The following is a 24,687-nucleotide window of genomic DNA, read 5'->3' as shown; positions in this document are numbered from 1 at the left end:
GTCCATTGGCAAAGGCCCACCCACTGCGTACCTCCTCTGATCATTTCCCCTTTCTCCCCAGACCTATTTTAGATGCCCTGTATCTGTAACACCATACCATCCTTTACAAAGTTTTATCTAGTACTTGCTGCACTGTATTGCATTTCTTGGTTTACTCCTGCCTCTTTTATGGATGGGACTGTGTGTCTTTGAAACTCTTGCACTGAAAACGGAGTCTGGCTCAGAATAACCCTTACTAAATGTTTGTTGAATTAATGTAAGCAGGGAAGCCTGAAGGTCTTTTTTTCTCTAACTCCAGATAGCTCTAACCCAAACATACTATTTTACACACACACACAAAAAGTACATAGCAGACCAAAGATTCCCCCACTCCCCTCACTGCAAACCAAAACACAAAACATCAACCCCAAATCGAAGCCACCACAGAAATGGTTTCTTCTAAAACTTGTGAACATTTATTTTTGAGAAACTGTTAACTTCTGTAAAACAAAAAAAAGTCTCAAATCCTTGTGTTATTTTGTTGGTAGTTCACACGTCGAAGAGTGAAGTCGTGGAAAATAACTGGCTCTTATAAACAGCTGGAAACAGTTTAGGCAGAAATAGTTAACAACTTCTTATAAAACACTCATTCAGTCATTTCTTATCAGTAGTACACAACTTTTATTTCAAAACATGGTGGTTCTGCGGTGTCGACTTTATCCTTCTTCAGAAAAGCTGGTAAACTCCCTGGTAACCACTAAGGTAAGGTGTGTCCTGGTTTATTTGCACATTGAGGTTAATCAATGTAGACACCAACCCACGGTTATCGTAGTTATATCTAGGAAAATAATCTCCACCATAGTCATTAAATACTGGCTGATCCCTGTAGGGAGCAGAGGCATTGCCATATAATTGATCAGAACTCCGTTCGTTGTAGACTGAGAAGGGAATAGCAGCAAGCATGGAAGAAAGATCACAACCTCCAACCGCCCCTTGCACATCAGGGTTTGCTCCGAGGGCAGCTGGGTTTGCTCCGGCGGCAGCTGGGTTTGCATCGCAGGCACCCTGGTTTGGATGGAAGCCTCCTCCTCCCCAGCGACTGCCTTGGCAGGCAAATGGAGCATCTCTTCCCTTCTGCTGCAGCTTAATATATTTTTTCGGAAGTGAAATTTTAATTTCACACCACCAGGAGCCAATTAGATGGTACCTGGTTTCTAACAGCTTTTTCACTGGTTTGTCATCTGTATATGTAATAAAACCGAAAGCTCGTCTTTCATTTGTTCTTGGCCACACCGGAAGCTTAATATTCTCAATCATTCCAAACGTCTCAAAGTAATCTCTAATTTTTTCTTCAGACACACTAGGATTCAGCCCACCCACAAAAACCTTTCTTGGAGAGAATTTCAATTCCATAGCTTTAGCCCTTTTGAGCTCTATTGTCTTGCCATCCAGTTTGTGCTCTTTTAGTTGGAGCACCTTCTCCACGGTGGCACTATTTCTGAAAAGCACAAATCCAAATCCCCTGGACAGTCCACTGTTCGGGTCGGTTTTGATAATAAAGTCTATAATCTCACCAAATTGAGACAAATATTCAAAAAGAACTTGCTTACTGGTATCACAAGATAGTCCCCCGATGAACATTTTACAGCCATCGTGCTGCGTCTTGGTGGCCTCAATTTTAAACCCTTCAGGGAATTCCATTTCGTTGACTTTACTCATGGCAAAGCTGACGGGACGGTACCCGCGGCGGCAAACTCAACCGGCAGGATGTTACAAAATGGCTGAATGAAGCTCCGCCGGCGCGCAGCGAGGTGGAATATGGGAAAGGTGGGGGAAGCGACGAAAAAGTAACGTAATGACGTACTGACGTACGGATAGCAGTGAGTGGTTTGAATTTAAAAATGGTTGCTAAGGAGAGTTCCGGGTTTTACAATAGCTGTATTTACCCGTGAAGAGAGGGTTGCTTCAGGTCTTGTTCCCCGCCTCGCCTCGGGACAATAGCAAAGGAAAGGGAATTTTGCCATAAGCAAAACTCCTAGTCTTACTACATCTTTATCTCGAAGGTTGTGTCAAACATCGCACTTTCTGGACGGTGTGTCTTGTCTGTTCGAGTGATCGCTGGTTGATTGCATACTTTAGGTAAGTTTCATACTCCCCTGTATTTGGGGCCGGAATAGGAAAGGAGGTATGGGAGATAGAGATAGAACTGGAAAATACACTACGGGGATAGCAAAATACCTATGGATTTGTAGGTTACGCTGAGGGGGTCTAAGATAACATTTTTAATAACAGCTTTTTTGAGATAAAATTTGCATACAACTCACCCTTTTAATGTTTTTAGTGTTTTTCAGAGTTGTGCAGTTATCACCACAATCTAATTTTAGAACCTTTTCCTTCCCCACCCCCTAAAAAAAATTCCCCATGCCCATTAGCAGTCACTCCTTGTTTCCCCAAAACCCTCCCTATTGCACAATACGGGTCTTTTGAGCCTGGCTCCTTTCCCATTGCATAACGTTTTTAGGGTTCCTCCAGGTTGTAGCATGCGTCAGTACTTCATTCCTTTTATGGCTGAATAATATTTCATTGTATGTTTATTCATTCCTCTAAAATAATATTTGAAAGCATTCGTGTTATTATATCCCATATCTGCATCATACTTAAAATAGATACAAGAGATTTTTCTGGCAATCATTTGCATTATCTGATTTCTGTCATTGTCAGTGTGGATAGGACTTATTACATTGTCCATACTAAAAAAAAAAAAAATACTAGTGAGGTGTTATTTAATATTAGCTTAACTTCTTGTGCTTGAAGACTGTCTTAGTTATCTAGTGCTGCTATAACCGAAATATCACAAGCAGATGGCTTTAAGGAAGAGAAATGTATTCTTTCACAGCCTAGAAGGCTAGAAGTCCAAATTCATGATGCCAGCTCCAGGGGAAGGCTTTCTCTCTCTTTTGGCTCTGGGGGAAGGTCCTTGTCACTAATCTTCGCCGGTCTGGGAGCATCTCCATGCAGGGACCTCTGGGTCCAAAGGACATGCTGTGCTCCTTGTGCTTCATTCTTGGTGGTATGAGGTCCCCCTGTCTCTCTGCTAGCTTCTCTCTTTTATATCTCAAAAGAGATTGGCTTAAAACACACCCTAATATTGTAGATTGAGTCCTGCCTCATTAATGTAACTGCTTCTAATCCTGCTTTATTAACATCATAGAGGTAGATTTTACAACACATGGGAAAATAACATCAGATGAAAAAATGGTGGACAATCACCTAATACTAGCCACATTGACACACATTTTGGGGGGGGGCACAATTCAATCCATAACAAAGACCAAAGCTGAAATTTTGAATTCTTAGTTTGGGTACTTCCATTCTCAGTTATTATGTATCCAAAATAATCAATTAATTTGTATTTATCTCCCTCCTTCAAATTTTAGCTTCTTTGAGGGAAGAGTTTTAAAATTCTTCCATAGCACCTCCCAAGAGGCTATGAACATTGTAGGCACTCAGTTTCTGCAATTACTTATTTGTAAAAGAGCAGTCTTCCTGCTAATAGTAATGCTCACCTCTTTCTTTTTAGAAACGTTTACTGAGCACACCTTGAAAATTAAAGGAAGGTAACTGCATTTTAAAAATGCCCTCAATGAAATTAAATCTTAAGGGAAATACGTTATTTCACAAAGGTAAAAACTAAAACCACTAGCAAAATATCCCTGGCTCACGTTTTAATTATAAATTATTTGAAGTCCCATCTATCCCCATGTTTCAGATGCTAGTCCACATTCCCGTGCCTTTGTTTTTTCTGAACATTCTTCTCCAAATGCCTTTGTTTTTTCCTCATCCACTCCATCTGCTTAACCTTTACAACCTCTTCTAAGATCCTCTTCTCTGTAAAACTATTAACATTTCTTTGTATTCTTCTTTTATTTTGGCACTTATAGTGTCTGTCTTCATCACTAATCAGTGAGCTTCTCATGCACAGGCGTGATGCTGTACTTATTTTTAAAGGTCTCAACACCTAATATAATACCTGTAATAAAAAACCAACCCATTGCTGTCCAGTTGATTCCAACTCATGGCCACCCCATGTGTTATAGAGTAAAACCGCTCCATGGGATTTTCTTGTCTGTAATCTTTATTTCTTTTTTTAATCTTTAAAGAAGCAAAAGATCACCAAGCCTTTCTTCCATGGAGCTGCTGGGTGGGTTTAATCCACCAGCCTTTAGGTCAGCAGCCAGTTGCAAACAGTTTGCGCCACTCAGGGATCCTACATGGTACATTAAAAAAATAAAAACAAAAACACGATGTCTTAGTCATCTAGTGCTGCTGTAACAAAAATACCACAAGTGTATGGCTTTAACAAAGAGAAGTTTATTCCCTCACATTACAGTAGGCTAGAAGTCTGAATTTAGGGTGCCGGCTCTGGGGGAAGCCTTTCTCTCTCTGTCGACTCTGAAGGAAGGTCCTTGTGATGCATCAGTCTTCCTTGGTCTGGGAATATCTCAGCACAGGAACCTCAGGTTGAATGGACAAGCTCTGCTCCCAGAGCTGCTTTCTTGGTGGTATGAGGTCCCCTTGTCTCTCTGCTTGCTTCTCTCTTTTATATCTCAAAAGAGATTGGCTTAAGACACTACCTAATCTTGTAGACCTCATCAATGTAACTGCCCCTAATCCATCTCCTTTTGTCTTAGTGATGATTTACAACACATAGGGAAATTAAATAAAACGGTGGACAATCACACAATACTGGTACTCGTGGCCCAGCTAAGTTGACAGATATTTTGGGGGGACACAATTTAATCCATGACACACGACAAAACAAAAAACTCACTAAATGTTGAAATAAACTAAAATAGAGGAGTTTTGAGGACCACTTTTTAAAAATCCTTGGTCTAACTGGAGTCTAGGAGGAAGAATCTGTTGCTCTGATTAATTCCTAAGTGATTTTTTTTTGGGGGGGGTTTTGGTAATTGACTACAGTCTGGGAAACCTGGCCTATCTTTCCTCTTGGAGCCATGAAAGAGGCTGCAAGTTTGAATCTTTCTTATTTCTGGGTCATTTGTTAGCCAACTGAGATAACCACAGAGTAGCCAGAGCTGCTGTGCTGAACCAGCTCCTGCTTCCACTAGAATGAAAATCCTGGAGGAATTATACCCTTTGTGTATTTCTGAACTAATGAGGCACCTTGATGGCTAGTTATTTACCTACGCTATTTGTCTAACTGGGGCCCTAGTAGCAAAGTGGTTAAGCGTTAGGCTGCTAACGAACAGGTGGGCAATATGAATCTACCAGTTGCTCTTTGGAAATCCTATGGGGTGGTTCTACTCTGTCCTAAAGGGTTGCTATGAGTTGCTGTGAGTCAGAATCCACAGCAGAAGGTTTGTTTGTTTGTATTTATCTAATTGGAGCCCTGGCGGCACTGTGGCTAAGTGTTTGGCTGCTAACCAAAAGGTCGGCAGTTTGAATCCACCAGCCGCTCCTTGAAAACCCTATGGGGCAGTTCTGCTGTGCCATATGGGGTCACTGTGAGTCGGAATCGACTCGATGGCAACAGGTTTGGTTTGGTTTATTTATGTAATTATGCCAATGCTGATGTTATACTTTCGACCCTTGTATAGGCTGGTTCACTTTATTCAATTATATGGCTACAGACTCCACCCATTACCCCATCAGCGGCCTTCCAAATGTATGCCCCAGGTCACAAGGGACTACCAGGTCTGAGCATGCCAATGAATCAGTGAGAAAACTATCCTCATTTCTGGATACACAATTCAAACATGTAACCAACTGGTCTTGGGTCAATACTGTCATTTTGGTACATGAAAAACAACATGTTATTACTGTAATTATTATTGAGGCAGTAAAAAAGAACATTTTTTTAAGGATTGTGTCTCCTTTTGGTCCCCTAATGAAAATAATTGTGTGCACCGAGGTTCTCTCCTCCTACACACATGCTCCATGATCTTTAGCTGTCGAAAATGTTTTGAAATAACTCTTTTCCACTGTAATGCCTGAAGAAATTAAAATCTGTGCTATTTAACTTTATTTTCCCCTGGAGATTATGCCATGCAACTTAACATATTTGAGGTATTGAAATATTGTCACCAGATTCCTAATGTTAACTTTCCTTATGGAGCAGTACAGTAACGATAATTCCAACTAGTAATTTATTCTTGTTCCACATTAACTCAAAAAAGCGTATACTGGAGATTTGAATTGAAGCAACTGGAGATTTCTTTCTTGAGAAATGAATGAATGAGTGAATGTTAGGCATTGAGACACTAAAGATATTTTACAAGTGTGAAGTGCTATAAAACAAACACTGTAAATCAAAGAACAAATGGCACAGAAGCTGGAGTATAAGGATTTGCTGTTGCTGGGGGTAGGAGAACCAAGTGCTATAGTAAGTGCAGGCTATTGTATGTTTATTTGAGGAAATATGGGATGTCTGACTAGAGTTTGTTTTACTGTGAATGTAGACCATAGCTGCAGTAGTTGTAACTCTTAATTTGATTGTCCCTTGGTAGTTGGCATCTCGTTCATAATTGTTGGAGAATCGGGGATAAGATGAAGGATGACATATGCCTTTAGAATTAATCTGCCTCTGTTATCTTGGGACTCAACCTTGGCAGAAGGATGCTGTGGAACCCATAAATCAAAAAGGTAGCCTGAATGTATCCTGATTTGATATGCTGGCATGGAGCTGTCTCTGTGGTAATATGTTCTTTAATGCTCTGTTGAACCTGTTCTCTTTAGTGAAATGAAAATGCATGTGTTTGACATACTTGGTCTAGTTGGTTGTTTGATAAAATGAGATTTCCCTTACTCTTTTTCCTCTTCATTTTCCACAGAAACTGTCAGTGCCCATTACTTAAATTAAGTTGAGAGTGCTAGCAGATAGTTTGAAAAATGATCATTTAGGCAATACTGTTCTCTGCTAACTTTAAGTGTATCCAAATAGTGATCTAGCTGAATGTAGTCCATTGGACAGAGACTAAAAATTAATTTAACTTCAAAAGCTTTTAACAGCTGAATCCAGCTGCTGGACTTCGGCCTAAACGAGAGTCATTTAAAAACCCCTCTTTGCCATCTGCAAAGAAGGCAAATATGCCTGGCTGTAGGAAGTCAACATAAAATTGGCAGTTTCAGGAACTATTTGACAAGACATATATGAAAACATGCATTTATCTTGGGAATACCACTTAAAATAGGCAGTTGATTTATGGAGATATCAGAGAGATTGTATCCAAAAAGAAAAAAAACAGAAGAAGAAGATTTGTAGAGAGGAAAGCTTATTCTCCTCCTTTGTTCTGCAAGGGAAGTCTATTATGATGTCCTCTCTATCTCACAGTCCTCCTTGGGATGATTGTTATTTACTTTAAAGGCTACCAGGTTGCTAGTTTGGCTATGATCTACCGCCAGAAAGAATAGGAATCCATCCTCTAAGTGCCTATGTATAAGCTGGAGAATATTGGAACAACACTGTTTGACCTTGTGTTTCTCTTTTTTTCTTCTTTATCCCCTAATTAGCCTATGGAGTTGGTGATTCTCCATGGATGAAAAAATAAAAATACAAATTTCATTTTTTTTTTGTACAGGTCAGAGTTCCTCACATCTGTTGAGTTGATCTAAAATTCATAAAGGGTGTAGCCTATATTGATGTTTTGTGTCATTTAATTGTTAATTTATTTTTGCAACTTTAACTATTTTGTTAGGGAGGGAAAAAAAACTACCTGCCCTCTTGTTTTTTTCTTTATAGTAGCTTTTTGCAGGGAAGGGTGTTGGTTGGATTTTTTTCTTAAATTAATGGAATCTGTATTGCTTATATATGAATTTGTAAAAACCACAGAGGTAACCATGCTTGCATATGAATCATGCAAAATAGAGTTTAGATATTATTCCTCTGCAAACATAGGTGTGAATAAATATGTGAAATCAACTTATACACTATTAAAAAAAAAAAAAGGTCCGTGCATATAATGCTACTGAAGACTTCTAAAGAATATTTGTTTACTTTATTCATATACTGTTTAATATGAACTCATTTCCAGTTATTTTTGCTGGATTAAAGAACATCTATATTTAAATATTCATAGACTGTGGATCTTTAGCCTAAGAGATAAAAATACCAGTGTAGGTTTTATTTCTGTAGGGTTTTTTTTTGACTCATAAATGTTTTTTTCGCAGTTCTCCTCTAAGGAAAAAAATACATTGACCAATAATTTCCAATTTGATTAATTATCTTCTGAGTATATAATTATTTGTTTTATAAGGGAGAATATTCTTAAAAATCAAAACATATAATCCTGCATCTCATGTCTACTCCCCATCTATTTTGGACCCCCACACAAAATCAAAGCTGATCACAGAAAGAACAGTTGTAGAGTTAGAGAATTGCAGAGGTTTGTGCAAAGTTTATATAGGACATGCAGAAAGTATTCAACAATCAGAGATAAGGAAGCAAACACAAACCTGAAAAGATGTCCTCCTGACCAATACAGAAAGATGAAGATGGACACTGAGTGTCATTTGATGGCAAATACACTTTGGTGAACCAATAGCTAGTTATAAACTAATATTAGACTTTTCACTGTTTCTTTTGACAATAACTCTTCCTTCTGTCTGGAAGTACCATCTGCCTTAAGTGATACTTGGTAAGCCATCCAAATAACAAGGACTTATGCCTATCCAGTTGCTCTTTTCTTTTTCTGATAGATGGGTTCCTGGAAACAGGAGGCTCTAGAATTCTGAACAGTATAGTTCCCAGTGTTTATTCGAATGTGGGGAACTATAATTCTTACCTAATGGTTCACTTTTTTTTTTTAATCTGCCAATATCCAGCTCTCTCTTTTCACCAGTGTAGACTCTTCTGCCTGCAGTAAACTATATATATATATTTTTTGGTCTCTGGTAGTCAGGGCTTTATATGTGTTTTCTGACAATTTAATATCTAAATTATTTGCGCCTTCTCTCTGTAGGTATTGTTCCCTAACATACCATCTAGTCAAGCCCTAGGGTTGTCTGAACCTGAGCTTAAGGAAGAGTGCAACTCTTCTATAAATGTAGTGTATTCAAGCATTCAAGCAACATGCAGTGACCATCACGCTGAGGAGGGGATGAGGGATTCTCAGACGGAGAAAACAGTGTGTGCAAAAACTTAGATTTGTTCCAAAATCAGCAATAGGGCAGCTAGAATATAATTCACATGGCAACATCTGATAGGAAATGAGATTGAAAATTTGAGCCTTTTTTAGGTCTACAACAAACATAAAAGGTCCCTAGGTGGTGCAAATGGTTTGCGCTCGACTGGTAACAAAGTTTGGCAGTTTGAACTCACCCAGCAGTACCACAGAAGAAAGGCCTGGCAATCTGATTCCATTAAGATCACAGCCAAGAAAGCCCTATGGAGCAGTTCTACTCTGTAACACATGGGGTCACCATGAGTCAGAATCAACCTCATGGCAGCTTACAACAACAATAACGTGGCAGGCACTGTACTAGGATTTGGGGCTACAAAAATAAATAAGACATTTTTAGACATTTACAGTAGGATGGTAATATACCTATAAACACAAGGTCCGTTATAATGTAAAAACAGTTATAGAGGTATATTCAGGGTGTTCTGGGAGGGTGGGGAAGGGGGGTACCACTCAGAGTCTGGAGGCAAGCAGGTATAAACTGTCCCAAAGAAAGAAAATAGAGTGAAAAGCTAAGAGAAGCCAGCACAATACCCTGGAATACTCCAGCGTATAAGGACCATGTGGCTTTTCAGCAGTGTATGAAATTCATAGTGATTTCAAGCTGAATCCTACTGTTTGGTTTTTAGAAAGCTTTAGAAAGTGTTTCCTCCATATACATGTATGTATGTATACACCACATGACCTAGCAATTCCACCCATAAGTATCTACCCAAGAGTAATGAAATCCTATGTCCATAGAAAGGCATATACATGAATGTTCATAGCAGCATTATTCATAATACCTCAAAAGTGGAAGAAAAGAAGCCTATCAACTTCTAAATGTATAAACAAACGTGGTATATCCATATAATGAAATATAAAGGAACAAAGTAACGATACATGCCTTAACATGTATGAATCTCAAAAACATTAAGTTAAGTACAAGATTTAGGATGCAAAAGTTTACATATTGTATGATTCCATTTATATAAAATATCCAATAAAGGACACTTCTATAAAGTAAAATAGAATAGTGGTTACCTGGGGTTTTTTTTTTTTTTTTTTTAGGGGTTTAGGGTGAGCAAATGGGCATGAGGGATTTTTTGGCACTGGGTTTGGTTTGGTTTTTTTTTGTAAATGTTCTACAATTGGATTGTGTGATGGTTGCACAACTCAGTAAACTTAGTAAAAATCATTGAACTATACACATTAAATGTGGGTGGGTTTTATGGTATGTACGTACGTTATACCTTAATAAACCTGTCAAAAAGCAAACCAAAAAAAGTCAGTTTCGAAACATGTCAGGGTTATCAATTGTAGATATCATGAATGAGAATTAAATAGTTGATTATTTTGAAATGTTTATAAAAATAGACAGTAAAGGATAATATAACCATCATAGAAAAATTAACTGAACATTGGGTAGTCTAAACTTAAAATTGAAATGAATTCCTGGAAATTCTGGAATTAGCTTTTTTTTTTTTTTAGCTTGAGGCATGCTTAATTGTATTTTTATTTTTATGTATACATTTATTGTTCCAGTTTCCTTCAGATGCTCTTCATGCTTTTGTGTTTTTAACCCTAGAGATATTAAAGGAAGATTTTAATACCAATAAAATATATACAAACAACAAAAAATATATATCTTTGGATTCTAGCTTACGATATTTTTTATCATGTTTTCATAACCTATTTGGGAGATTATATACATGTTTCAGATGTGTGGAATTCCTGAAAATTTTCTACGCTATCTTAGAAAACATGCTCAGATGCCTCAAGTTTGACCTATGTTGTAGTCACAAATACGTGTTTTTTAAGGAGACGCAGTGTACATATTCTGGTATGTTTCAGTGTGCAACTTGAAAAAAGCAATGAGAATTTTTGCTGAAATGCGAGGACCTTGAAACTGTGAAATCCTTACCTCCATGTATATGATGACTAGATTAGTTTACTTTTTAATTTTAAATAATAACTGCTTTTACAGTATAATATGCATATAGAAAAATACACAGTACACATAATTGAAGTGCATAACTCAATTTTTGACAAACTGAACTGATTATTGAGTTAAAATTCTCAGGTGATAGATGAATTTAGAACTATTCAATAAATGCTGAAAAAGCCTAATAATATATAAATTGCAAAATAATTTTTATGATATTGTGTTATACACTGAGTACTATTAATTCTATTTAACCACCTTAGCCGTGAGTCAAATTCAGTGTTCTTCTGAAGTGGAGGTTCTGAGTCAGCCCATAAAACCAAAATCCAAACCCATCGCCGTCCAGTCGATTCCGACTCATAGTGAACCTATAGGACAGGGTAGAACTGCCCCATGGGGTTTCCAAGGAGCGACTATTGGATTTGAACTGCCAGCCTTTTGATTAGCAGCTGAGCTCTTAACCACTGTGCCACCAGGACTCCATTTCAGCCCATACCAAAAAACCAAACCCGTTGCCTTTGAGTCAATTCTGACTCATAGTGACCCTATAGGACAGAGTAGAACCGCCCTGTAGAGTTTCCAAGGAGCGCCTGGTGGATTCAAACTGCCGACCTTTTGGTTAGCAGCCTTAGCACTTATCCATTACGCCACCAGGGTTTCCATTCAGCCCATAAGTGGAGGTATATTTTCTCCTACTTTATAATTTTTGTAGTTGTCTTGCTGGGTTTTGAAAACAAGAACGTACCCACCAGCAGTAATATCCTCTTAGAGGATTTTGTGAACATGCAAAGGTTTTTCTAATAATTCATATAAACCAAAACACCAAACCAGTTGCTGTGGAGTCGATTCGGACTCATAGCAACCCTGTGGGACAAAGTAGAACTGCCCCATAGGGTTTCCAAGGAGCAGCAGGGGATTCGAACTGCCAACCTTTTGGTTAGTAGCCAAAACGCGTAACCACTGCACCACCAGGGCTCTGATAATATTTACAGGAAATCATTTCCCTGTAATACTTGTAAGTTCATAAATCATCACCTATGGCAATGGAAAACAAGAAACCCTTTAGTTTGGTTTTATATTAACAGAGCAATACATGCAAAACAGTTCCTAAGATGGATGCCAAGTAATTTATTGAATTGCCTACTTCTCATTCATTTTTCTGAGGTTTAATAGTGAACCCTCTAAAACCTCAGGACAGAGAAATCTGTCAGCTTTCCATTGTCTAATTCAAAGGAAGTGCTTGGGAAGCAGAAAGAGAGCTGATTTTTCTGTACTTAAGGGAGAATTTCCCTGGATCGGTTTTGTATCTTGGTCTGCTTGAACTAGATGTCTACTAGGTAAATTCATCTATATTACATGAGAACCCTTGAAAAATATGTATACCTATAGTGGACAGTCTGTTTTCCAAAATATGTATACATAAAGTTCTTTGGGGTAAAACATGTCTGAGACATTCAGTTTTTAAAAGAAATGTGCTTGTGCTTCTAATGGTAAACAGATAATGGAGCCATAAACTAGCCAAACTACAGATGTTAAAGTCTAGGTGCAATCTGAATTTTAGGAGGTGAAAGCTAAGATAAACGGTATTTGCAAAGATACTATTTCAAACATATTCTGATTCAGAAAAGGTAGTATGGAAAAGTTTTAAAGATTTTATAGTTTATTTTTTAAGACAGTGTCAGTTGGTTTTATTTTTTCCATAAACTTTTTATTTTAGAATTGTTGTAGATTTGCAGAAAAGTTGCAAAGATAGTACGGAAAGTTCCCAGATACCCCTCACCCAGTTTCCCCTGTTGTTAACATCTTATATCACTGTGGTACATTTGTCACAACTAGGGAACCAACATTTGTTCTGTTAACTGAACTTTACAGTTCATTCAGATTTTATTAGTTTTTTCCCTAATGTTTCTTTTTTTTTTCTGGTCTGTCTTGGAAACCACCTTATATTTAGCCGTCGTGTCTCCTTAGGCTTCTCTTCACTGTGACAGTTTCTCATACTTGCCTTGTTTTTGATGACCTTGACAGTTTTGAGGAGTACTGGTCAGGTATTTGGGTGGAATGTCTCACAATTTGGGTTGTTCTGATGTTAGACTGAGGGTATGGGTTTTGTGGCAGAAGACAACAGAGGTGTCTTTTCATCACATCACATGAAAAGTACATGCTTTGACCATGACTTATTACTGATGATAGCCTTAATCACCCGGTTGGTGTAGTGCTTGCCAGGTTATGACATTGTAAAATTATTTTTCCTCCTTTCCATTCTCTGTTCTTTCATACTTTATTTTAATCAGTTAGAAGTGTGTTGATCATGAAGTAGTTTTAGAATGACATTTCCTCTTGCTTTTTTTCCCCCATCTTCTTCTGATCTATCCATAAAAAATTCAACCATTTATATATTTTGTGTGTGAGGTTTATTGCTTGTCTCTTTTCTTAAAAAAGGTCAAGATACAATTCAGAATTTCATTAATTCTCAGCATAAATGTTTTTATGCCATTTTATTATTTCTATTCACAATACAGCAATTTATGCTTAGAAACTTACTAATTCTTTAAAGTTACTATTTCTGGACTTAATATTTCTGCTATTCTTAGGCAATAGACTTTAATAAGCTATAATAGACTCTTAACTTAGAGAAGACTGCTCCCCTTGCATGACATAGGCCTGGAAGGTGACCCCTGGCAGGAGATCAGGTTTCTCATCCATGTTATTCTTCCTTCTAGGTGACTAAGAGTGTTTAAATAAAACCCTTCTTTCTGGAATCCTCACCCAAGCATCCAGATGTACCTTTCTGAGTTAATGTTGTGAAAATGAGTTGAGTGACTAATATAAATAGCAATAGTCCTTTTACTGTTGGGGGATAGAGAACTTGCAATGTATTATTGCCAAAGATACAGGTTCACCAGGATTTTCTAAATTCATCCTTAACCTGCCAAATAAATCTTTCAAATGACTGAACATAGTGTGCAGGCTTTAAGAGTTTTCTCTGCTTTCCTGGGATTTTATGATAATGTGGTGGCACAGTGGTTAAGCGCTTGGCTGCTAACCAAAAGGTCAGCGGCTCGAACTCACCAGCAACTCCGAGGGAGAAAAATCTGGCAGTCTGCTTCAGTAAAGATTTACATACTTGGAAGCCTTATAGGGCAGTTCTCCTCTGTCCTGCGGATTGCTATGAGTCAGAATTCCACTGGACGATGGGTTCGGTTTGTTTTTTTTAGGAGTCACTTAAGATTTTGAAACTGGGAGACCTCACTGGGATTGTGGGTTTGCTGATGGGGGTTGGCTGGTGAGGCCTTTGTTTTAACTGTTAACACCTTTGTAATTCATTTGTTCTTTGTCTTGCAAAAATGGTGCTGGATTACTGCAGCTAGGCCTATTATGGAAACCCTGGTGCATAGTGGGGAAGTGCTATGGCTGCTAACTAAAAGATCGGCAGTTTGAATCCACCAGGCACTCCTTGGAAACTCTATGGGGCAGTTCTACTCTGTCCTATAGGGTCGATATGAGTCGGAATCGACTGGGTAACCGGCCTTAGGCCTGTTAAAGGTAGCTTGAGGCTACAGAAATAACAATAGTTGTCAGGGGACAAAGGGAATGAAGCGAAGACCTGCTAGTGGCTGCTCCTGAAATCAAGTTTTGTTTTGTTTTTAAATGGGGGTCGATGTGCAACTCTGGTATTTTTAGGGGCATCAGCAATAGCTTTGACTTGAATGCCTTTCTCTTTTTTTAAACCCTGCGCTGATGCGAGTAATCGATATTGTAGTTTTGGTGAAAAAAATCCTTTTTGACAAAAGCTCCAAGATTGATTACCTAGATCAATACCATTTTAAGAACAATTTATCAAGATTGTATTTAAACAGAGACCATGATGCATTTAAACTGTTAATAATACAAACCTTCCCCCTCCTCTGTGTGGATTATCTATTCCCCACCCCCCAACAGAGCAGCAGATTTTCACAGAGTATAATGTCTATTTTTTTTTTTTTTATAATGTCAGACAGTTTTCTGGGGGTAAAAATAAGATTCTTCCAAGTTGTTACTCTCCTCTTCCCTGTTTCTCCTCATTGCAACAACAGCAACAGACAAACAACAAACAAAGCTCTCTATGATTCTCACAATACCAAAGTTTTGGAATCATAATTTTTTCATTTTATAACTGAGAACATACATCTTGGAAGAAAATGAAGACAAAGAAATGCAGCGCTCTGCTGCAATCAGGCTCAATCGCCAGCCACTCTAGGGGTAGGTGTAATTGCTTTGATAATTCAGGCAAAAGCAGATTTTTGGACTGAATGACTTTGGTAATTGTGACTGTGTGGATTCAGTTTAGTGGAGGATAAAAACCATCCTTGTATGTCAATGTGTACTTCTAAAAATTCTAACAATGAGAAGCAGTGAGTAGCCATTACAGAAGCTCAGAATTGTTTAATGCAGTCAATTTTCCCCAACATCTTTAAGAATTAAATGATTATCCATCTGCCGAGAATGCAAATCTAACCTGGAAGCACAGAGATGAGAATGGTCTCCTAGACCATTTTTTCTACATTTTTGCTAAAAATATGAAAAAAAAAAAATGAAGAAAGCAGAAAAATGGAAAATGGACAAAACGGGCTAAATATAAGGTCTGCAACTGCTCTTATAGGTCCCTAGGTGACGCAAAAAGTTTGTGCTCAACTGCTAACCTGAAGGTCGGCAGTTTGATCGCACCCAGAGGTATTGTGGGGGAAAAAAAAGGCCTGCTTCTGTAAAGATACATCCAAGAATGCCCTATGGAGCAGTTCTACTCTGTAACACATGGGGTCGCCATTGGCTGGAATTGACTTGAAGGCAGCTAACAGCAACATAATCTGCTCTTAATTGGTAGCTTTAAATTGCTTCTAACTCTCGTATGGCTCAGAAACCCTGGTGGCGTAGTGGTTAAGTACTGCGGCTGCCAACCAAAAGGTTAGTAGTTCGAATCTGCCAGGCGCTCCTTGGGAACTCTGTGAGGCAGTTCTACTCTGTCCTATAGGGTCACTATGAGTTGGACTCGATGGCAGTTGGTTTGGTTTTTGGTTTTTGGTCTCATATAGATAGGGGCTTTCTGCTATAGGCTCGAAGTAGACCCACATCAATCCCATTGAATTTGTTTTGAAATTCAGGTCTTTTTCAAAGCTGTTCCTACATCTTATCTCAGTGTGGCTTTAGATTGTGTTATATGCAGTACTGAGGGGGCCAAGATAGTCTGTGTGAAAACTGAAGATTTATGCAACTCAGGCCAAGAAAAGATATATTGTATGGTATTTTAGGATAATAAAATACCAAAAACATAATTGACCCATGGTTTTCCATTTGCAAGTGATTCATTACAAAAAGTTTATAAATTCTAGATGAAAGTATCATGTAAGTCAACTTTAGGAAGCATCAATGAAATTGAGCTTGAGGTGAACTTGGGGTGGTATAGTACTAAGTTTCGAAAGTAATCCACCATTAGCTTGGAATGTTTTATACCTCCTCTGAAGGGAGTAATAGAAGTTTTTAGTAATGCACGGTAGATGGATTTACTGATGGTTATTCTGCATTCCCCGGAGGCTAAAGCCACTCTGCTTTCCTTTTGCTTTACCCATCTTCAGTGACAAAAAAATAAGTGAAGTGCCCTGTCCATTAAAAGTCTTTTTTCTAGGGCTTTTTGTCATTTATAAATAAGAGTACAAGTGGTTCTCCTACATCTTATACCTGAATACCATGTATTTTGACACAAGGGAAGGTGGGTCATAGGTGGCCTTTTGAATGTCACTATGTTTCATGCTGGCTATTCATTCTTGCTTTATAGCCCACCACTCTTCTTGTGCATTATCAACCGACTCATGAAGAGAACGTTTGTCTTTTGAGAGTTCAGTGTACCTCTTCAGACCATTGTTTTTTTCTTAAAAGGAATTATGACATTTTTCCGGAAGCATTTAAAAAGAATGGAAAAGTGAACTTTTGTTGTATCTTTACATGTAACATTTTATATCTGAGGTCCAAAATGTTTTCAGATATATATGGTTTTTGAGTCTTAATGGAACAAAGGACACTAGAATCTAGGACACCGTTTCTCAAAACTTTTCTTCTGAGTTGTCTACAACTATCTCCCCTCATTCTCATAGAAAAGGCCCATTCCAACCCCCCCCCCAAATTATTTTTTCATATTCCTCATAAAGAAAGATTGACTTTGCTTTTTTTGGAAATGAGTAGATCCTTTTTCTTATCTTTCTTTTTTTATTGTGGTTTAGGTGAAAGTTTACAGCTCAAGTTGCAGTCCCTCCACAATGTGACAGCATATTCCACCTTTCCACCCTGGGTTCCCTCTGTCCATTTGTACAGTTCTTGTGTCCTTTCCTGCCTTCTCATCCTGCTTTTGGACAAGAGCTGCCCTTTTGGTCTCGTATATTTGATTGAACTAAGAAGCACATTCCTCACGTGTATTATTTTTTGTTTTATAGGCCTTTTTAATCTTGTCTGAAAAGTGGACTTTGGGAGTAGTGTCAGTTCTGGTTATCCACGGGCCATAGTTTCAGGGGTTCCGTCAGTCTCTGTCAGAGCAGTAAGTCTGGTCCTTTTATATGAATTTGAATTCTGTTCTGCATTTTTCACCTGCTCTGTCCGGGACTCTCTGTTCCCCTGTCAGGGTGGTCATTGATGGTAGCTGGGCACCATCTAGTTCTTCTGGTCTCAGGCTGGTGGAGTCTCTGGTTCATGTGGTCCTTTAGCCCTCTGGGCTAGTATTTTCCTTGTATCTTGGTTTTCTTCATTCTTATTTGCTCCGGGGGGGATGGAACCAATAGCTGTATCTTCGATGGCCACTCACAGGGTTTTAAGACCCTAGACACTTGGAAATAAGTAGATTCTTACTGAAACTAGACATTATTCATGATCAACATTTATTTGAAGGTATATTCAAGTGGATACATAGTGTGCATAGGGTAAATTCCTTCATATGGTTCACAGCTTTTTATGATATAGCTCTTGTTTACTTTTTCAGGTTCACCACTTTGAGACCCCCATACCCACTCCATGTTTGTTCAGCCAGTAAGAGATAATGAACACAGATTTAAACAGTTTATTACTTAAATAGAGAGCAAAAGCAGTATTAGTATGGTGTCAGCTATCCATTTTTTGTCCCACAGGACGACACCAAAACAAAGATGCCCAGATGACAGGTGATACAAATGGTAGAGCATTCTGTTGCTGAAGGACCATTTTCATACTACAGTTCAGCAGTTTTGTAGCCTGAAGTTGTATCCTAAGTGAGAAAGGGTGAGGAGGAAAGCTTTATACCTCACCAAAATGAGGGAAGCAAATGAAAAACTGCCTCAGAGTATGAAATGGTCTTGTAGCAGCTCCTTAGAAGACTACCTAAATTTTCATGCCCAGAAGGATCACAGGGTGTTCTGCCAAGGCTTAGGACAGCCCGTGGTTGAGCCTTGCATATGTGGTCTATGTGGATAGATGCAAGGCCGTCAGGGTGTCAGCATGGAGCAGTTCCCCTACATATACAACTAGCTATAATAAATTACCTTACAGGTCTTTGAATTTCCATTCTTACTCTCACTTCAGGGTTTTTGAGCGTTCTTCTACCCAGCGCTTTATTTACTACCACCTCATTTTGGTGATTGACCCTTAGAGACTTAAACCCCAAATCCCAAAAATTGTTCTGGGTCAAAATCAACTAGTCAATCTACGCATGTAACTAGGAGAATTTAGTTAATATCTATAAAATTGGGAGGATAAAACAGAACCTTAGGCTATATATGTGCATGGATCAATTGAACTGTATTTAATGGGGAAAAATGCTGTAACCAAAAACTAGTGTTTGACAGCTTTTGTTTGACTCTATTTAGATGTTTAATGAGTCTTGTATCATGTAGGTAATATTCAGGGACTAATTACACAGCTTGTATCCCCTTTACTGTTAAGATTATGGACCTATATGTGCAATTTAAACTTTCTCTCCCCCTAATTTTGATCCATAATATTTTTAACACAGAGTGGTAAGAAATTGATAAAAGCATCAAAATATGTATGTTTTGTCGTATTCTAATAAAGTGAGAATAAACTATATATACACACCATTTTAACAAAGGATGTTTAGTAAAAATCTACCTTGTGTGCACGTACATTGGTGCAACTATATCACTATTCTTGAAGACGATTTTAATAACTTGTCCTGAGATGAGCCTTATGAAGAATGAAAAGTATATTCGTAATTATATTTCCTAGATGACTACGGAGACTTTCTTGCATTTTCAGTTCCATTTCTCCTATCCTTGCATCCAAGATTAGAACAGGAAAAAAATAGATCTCCTAGGAGTTGCTTATCCCACATACACATAAATATATGTCACACAGACAGACAAAGATATACACAAAGACACTCACACACATATACACACATGTATGTGCTACTTTACCCCAGCCTGAGTCTTCTGAGGGGAAAAAGTCTGTAGGAAACACTGTTGTTCCTTTTAAAAGTCACATTCGTTTCCTTGGAGATTTAAATGGATTGTCTTATTTTTAACAGAAGAAAACTAAGCAACCTATCTTCATAGTTTGTAAGATGAGTTTGTTGATGTAGTCATTCTTCACTGTTTTGTCTCTTAGTGTCTAGAACAGTACCTGGAACATAGGAGGCACTCAATAAAATTAAAGAATGAATAAATGCTGAATATACATAAAGCATAGAGACCGCTGGCATAAGTTTTTGTTTTGACTTCCATTTATTGAACAGGACCAACTTATCATTCAAGCACTAAGAATTTTTCATTTCAGGTCACTCTAAAATATGAAAGTGTAGCTTTTGTTTTGTGCCATTTGATTAATAGCCTTATTTCTCAGTATGATTCTTTCAGGTGAATCTTATAGAGGGAAAAACAGTGAGCAAGAGAATTGTGTAAAATGGGACTTTTTTTTTTTTTTTTTTGCTAAGAAACATTCCCTAAACATAGACAGAGAAGGACTCACCTAAAGTAGTATATTTTTAAGAATCGTGATAGGATTTTCTGTTCCCAAAGCCAGTTATACTTCTTGGATCCTATATTGGATCTCTAGGTAATTCCATTTTAAAATAAGAATGCATTTGTAGAAGTGAGGCACATTAAGCTGGTATCCTTCACGATCTTATAAAATTTATCAGGCATATTCTTCTAGATGCCATCCTTAACCAACTGAGACAGTCCAGGGAAGTTTTGATGAGGAATTGGTAAAAATTTCAGAGTAGAAAATGCTTCTAAAAGGGTCCTGAGAAGCCAGGAGCTGTCATGAAGGGATTGCACATATTGGCCTTGCAGCAGTGACCACAAAAATGTGGAGCTGTATATAAAGAAGAAAAGGGAAGGTTAGGAAGACCAGCTTGGTTGCTCTTTGCAATTTTACCTGACATTTATCCTTGTTTGTCTTCATATATTAATTGGCAGTTCTGTAATCGAAAGTTAAAATGAGTTTAAGGGAAAAAAAAAAAAAGGAGAATATCTAAAGAAAATATTTGTTTTTCAAAATTAAAGGTATTTCCATGTGGCTTACTTAACAGGCCTCACTTACTCTTATTTAAATAATTGTCAGAGATTTTATGGCAAATTTTAAGGGGAACCAAAAAACACTCAAATTCTAGACAGTCATTTTCTTCTCGCAGATTAGAAATAAATGTGGCCGGAAATAGGTCATTTAACTTATTTTGTGTTTGTTTATCATTTTATTTCTTTATGGAAAGAAAAGCATTTATTCCTTTTTGCTATCTTCCCTAACACAGAATCTAGAAAAGCTTTTATCAAGGAACCATCAATTCTATTTTCTGTTTGTATCTTCTCACTGAACTAATGCCGTGACCTTTTCGTTGCTATCCTGGTTTTAAAAAAAAAAAAAGCCATTGCCTCCTTTCCAACAAGTCAAAGTCATCTTTATTACACAGCTATATGTCCTAAATTTCTAAACAGTAATTCACTCAACTCTTTCTTTGGAAATGCTAGTTGTATTTTTTTTTTTAACCAGCAAGTTTTAAATAAGGCTGTGATTATTTCCAAAGTTGGTGCCCAGTGCTTTTCAAGCTTAATTTTTATACCCTCCAAAATGCTCACTTCATCATCTGGGCATATTTTATAAATGATAATTTTCTTTATGTTGTATTATACTTTTAGCTTTTAACAATATTTTAATAGCTTCAGTTGCTTACGTAAAGCCCAAACACTTACACTTGACAGGGCTGTAACTAGTACCCAGACTTTGTGGGCTTCTCAAAATGTTCTGGCCTCGAGGCAGTGGCAGTGTTAGGAAGATAGGTAGCCAGATGTTTTCAAAGTAAAAGGGCTGAAATAATTTGGTACAGCCTCACGTTAGGATCAGACTTACACAGTGGAGACTCAGGTGTGATCTCTGCCTTGAAATTCTACGACACACTGATCTACAGACATCTGTCTTACATTTTAATTATTTTTAGCAACTACACTCTCCCGTTTTACATAGGGTTGCTTTGTGTTGGAGCTGACTCAACAGCACCTGACAGCAACAACACACTCTCTCATAAGTTTTAAGCCCCTTAAGAATTGTATGTCTTTTTTATCTTTGTATTTTCTTCAGTTCTTACCGTAATGCCTTGCACATACTGAGTTTGATGTTTGTGTAATGAAAGAATAACCTGTAAACAAACAAACAAAAAAAACCAAACCTGTTGCCGAGTTGAGTCCAACTCATAGTAACCCTATGAGTCACACTGTTAGTACCCGTTATGGATTGAATTCTGTGCCCGAAAAATATGTGTTGTAAATCTTAACCTCTATGCCTGTGGTTATAATCTCATTTGGGCATGGGTATTCTTTGTTATGTTAATGAGACAGGGTTAATGTAGGGTATGTCTAAATCAAACTCTTTCGAGATATAAGAGAGATTAAACAAGCAAGCGAAAGAAGCAGAGACGGGGGAAGAGAGATACCAAGCCACAAGAAGATCACCCAGGAGCAGAAGCTCAGAAGAGACAAGAACCTCACTCCAGAGCTGACACAGAGAGAAAGCCTTCCTCCAGAGCTGGCACACTGGATTCAGACTTCTAGACTCCTAAACTGTGAAACTGAAGTTGTCAAGGATTTCATTTTACTTGGATCCACCAGTCAACACCCGTGGAAGCAGCAAGCAGTCAAGAAATCAAAAGATGCATTGCATTGGGCACATCTGCTGCAAAGGACCTCTTTAAAGTGTTGAAGAGCAAAGATGTCACCTTGAAGACTAAGGTGCACCTGACCTAAGCTGTAATATTTTCAATTGCATCATATCCATGTGAAAGCTGGACAATGAATAAGGAAGACAGAAGAAGAATTGATGCCTTTGGATTATGGCATTGCTGAAGACTATTGAGTATTCTATGGACTACCAAAAGAATGAACAAATCTGTCTTAGAAGAAGTACCTCCAGAATGCTCCTTAGAGGCAAGGATGGCGAGACTGCATCTTACATACCTTGCACATGTTGTCAGGAGGGATCTGCCCCTGGAGAAGGACATCATGCTTGGTAAAGTACAGGGCCAGCGGAAAAGAGGAAGACCCTCAACGAGATGTATTGACACAGTGGCTGCAACAATGGACTCGAGAATAACGTTGTAAGGATGGCTCAGGACTGGGCAGTGTTTCATTCTGTGGTACATAGAGTCGCTATGAGTCAGAATCCACTTGACAGCATCTAACAACAACAGTGACAAGAAACTGTGAGAAAATAAATTTCTGTTTGTTAATGCCACCCACTTTTGGTATTTCTGTTTAGTAGCACTAAATAACTAAGACAGTATTTGATACCAAAAGTCGTTCTAGAGGAACAAACTCATGAGGATGAGTTGTCTGAATTGATTCTTAAGTCTGCCTAGTCTTAAAGGCGCTGAGGACTCTGCCTTCAGGAGTAAAGAGTACACTGCTAATCCATGGCATGAGGTGGCAATAGTAATATGCAAAATATCACCACCAATGGAGCAAGTAATTGTGAGGTACTAGACCCTGGGTGATTGCATATGTGATACTTTCTATAATTTTTTTAATAATTTTTATTGTGCTTTAAGTGAAAGTTTACAAATCAGGTCAGTCTCTCACACAAAAACTTATTTACTCCTTGCTACATACACCCAATTACTCTCCCCCTAATGAGACAGCCCACTCCCTCCCTCCACTATCTCTTTTCATGTCTATTTTGTCAGCTTCTAACCCCCTCTACCCTCTCATCTCCCCTCCAGGCAGGAGATGCCAACATAGTCTCAAGTGTCCACCTGATCCAAGAAACTCATTCCTCACCAGTATCCCTCTCCAGCCGATTGTCCAGTCCAATCCATGTCTGAAGAGTTGGCTTCAGGAATGGTTCCTGTCCTGGGCCAATAGAGGGTCTGGGGGCCATGACCACCGGGGTCCTTTTAGTCTCAGTCAGACCATTAAGTCTAGTCTTTTAATGAGAATTTGGGGTCTGTATCCCACTGCTCTCCTACTCCCTCAGGGGTTCTCTGTTGTGTTCCCTGTCAGGGTAGTCATCTGTTGTAGCTGGGCACCATCTAGTTCTTCTGGTCTCACAATGATGTAGTCTCTGGTTCATGTGGCCGTTTCTGTCTCTTGGGCTCAAAATTACCTTGTGTCCTTGGTGTTCTTCATTCTCCTTTGATCCGGGTGTGTTGAGACCAATTGATGCATCTTAGATGGCCACTTGCTAGCGTTTAAGACCCCAGACGCCACTCTTCAGAGTGGGATGCAGAATATTTTCTTAATAGATTTCATTATACCAATTGACTTAGATGTCCCCTGAAACCATGGTCCCCAAACCCCTGCCCCTGCTTTGCTGACCTTTGAAGCATTCAGTTTATTCAGGAAACTTCTTTGCTTTTAGTTTAGTATAATTGTGCTGACCTCCCCTGTATTGTGTGTTGTCTTTCCCTTCACCTAAAGTAGTCCTTATCTACTATCTGGTTAGTAAATACCCCTCTCCCACCTCCCTCCCTCCCACCTTGCGTAACCACAAAAGAATGTTTTCTTCTCAGTTTAAACTATTTCTCAAGTTCTTTTAATAATGGTCTTATACAATATTTGTCCTTTTGCAACTGACTAATTTCACTCAGCATAATGCCTTCCAGGTTCCTCCATATTATGAAATGTTTCATAGATTCCTCACTGTTCTTTATCGATGCGTAGTATTCCAATGTGTGAATATACCATAATTTATCCATTCATCCATTGATGGGCACCTTGGTTGCTTCCATGTTTTTGCTGTTGTAAACAGTGCTGCAGTAAACATGGGTGTGCATATATCTGTTTGTGTAAAGGCTCTTATTTCTCTAGGATATATTCCAAGGAGTGGGATTGCTGGATCATATGGTAGTTCTATTTCTAGCTTTTTAAGAAAGTGCCAAATCGATTTCCAAAGTGGTTGTACCGTTTGACATTCCCACCAGCAGTGTATAAGTGTTCCAGTCTCTCCACAACCTCTCCAGCATTTATTATTTTGTGTTTTTTGGGTTAATGCCAGCCTTGTTGGAGTGAGATGGAATCTCATTTTAGTTTTGATCTGCATTTCTCTAATGGCTAATGATCGTGAACATTTCCTCATATATCTGTTAGC

The 24,687-nt window shown here is 38.3% G+C and overlaps 1 protein-coding gene across 1 annotated transcript; it reads right to left on the bottom strand.

The window, feature by feature from the left end:
* Positions 1-451: 451 nt before the first annotated feature.
* On the bottom strand, positions 452-1,939 carry LOC100662051 (heterogeneous nuclear ribonucleoprotein D-like). Its single transcript, XM_064278110.1, has one exon. The coding sequence runs from the start codon at positions 1,696-1,698 to the stop codon at positions 706-708; it is 993 nt and encodes a 330-aa protein (XP_064134180.1). The 5' UTR covers positions 1,699-1,939; the 3' UTR covers positions 452-705.
* Between the last annotated feature and the right edge of the window lie 22,748 nt (positions 1,940-24,687).

The sequence above is a fragment of the Loxodonta africana genome, chromosome X (genome assembly GCF_030014295.1).
Source record: "Loxodonta africana isolate mLoxAfr1 chromosome X, mLoxAfr1.hap2, whole genome shotgun sequence".
In the NCBI taxonomy this organism is placed as follows: Eukaryota; Metazoa; Chordata; class Mammalia; order Proboscidea; family Elephantidae; genus Loxodonta; species Loxodonta africana.
The sequence above is the reverse complement of the archived record's forward strand: the minus strand, read 5'-3'. Positions and strand labels throughout refer to the sequence as shown.

Bases quoted from the DNA above. Each gene is read 5' to 3' on its own strand.
- LOC100662051 (XM_064278110.1), bottom strand. From the start codon at position 1,698: ATGAGTAAAGTCAACGAAATGGAATTCCCTGAAGGGTTTAAAATTGAG.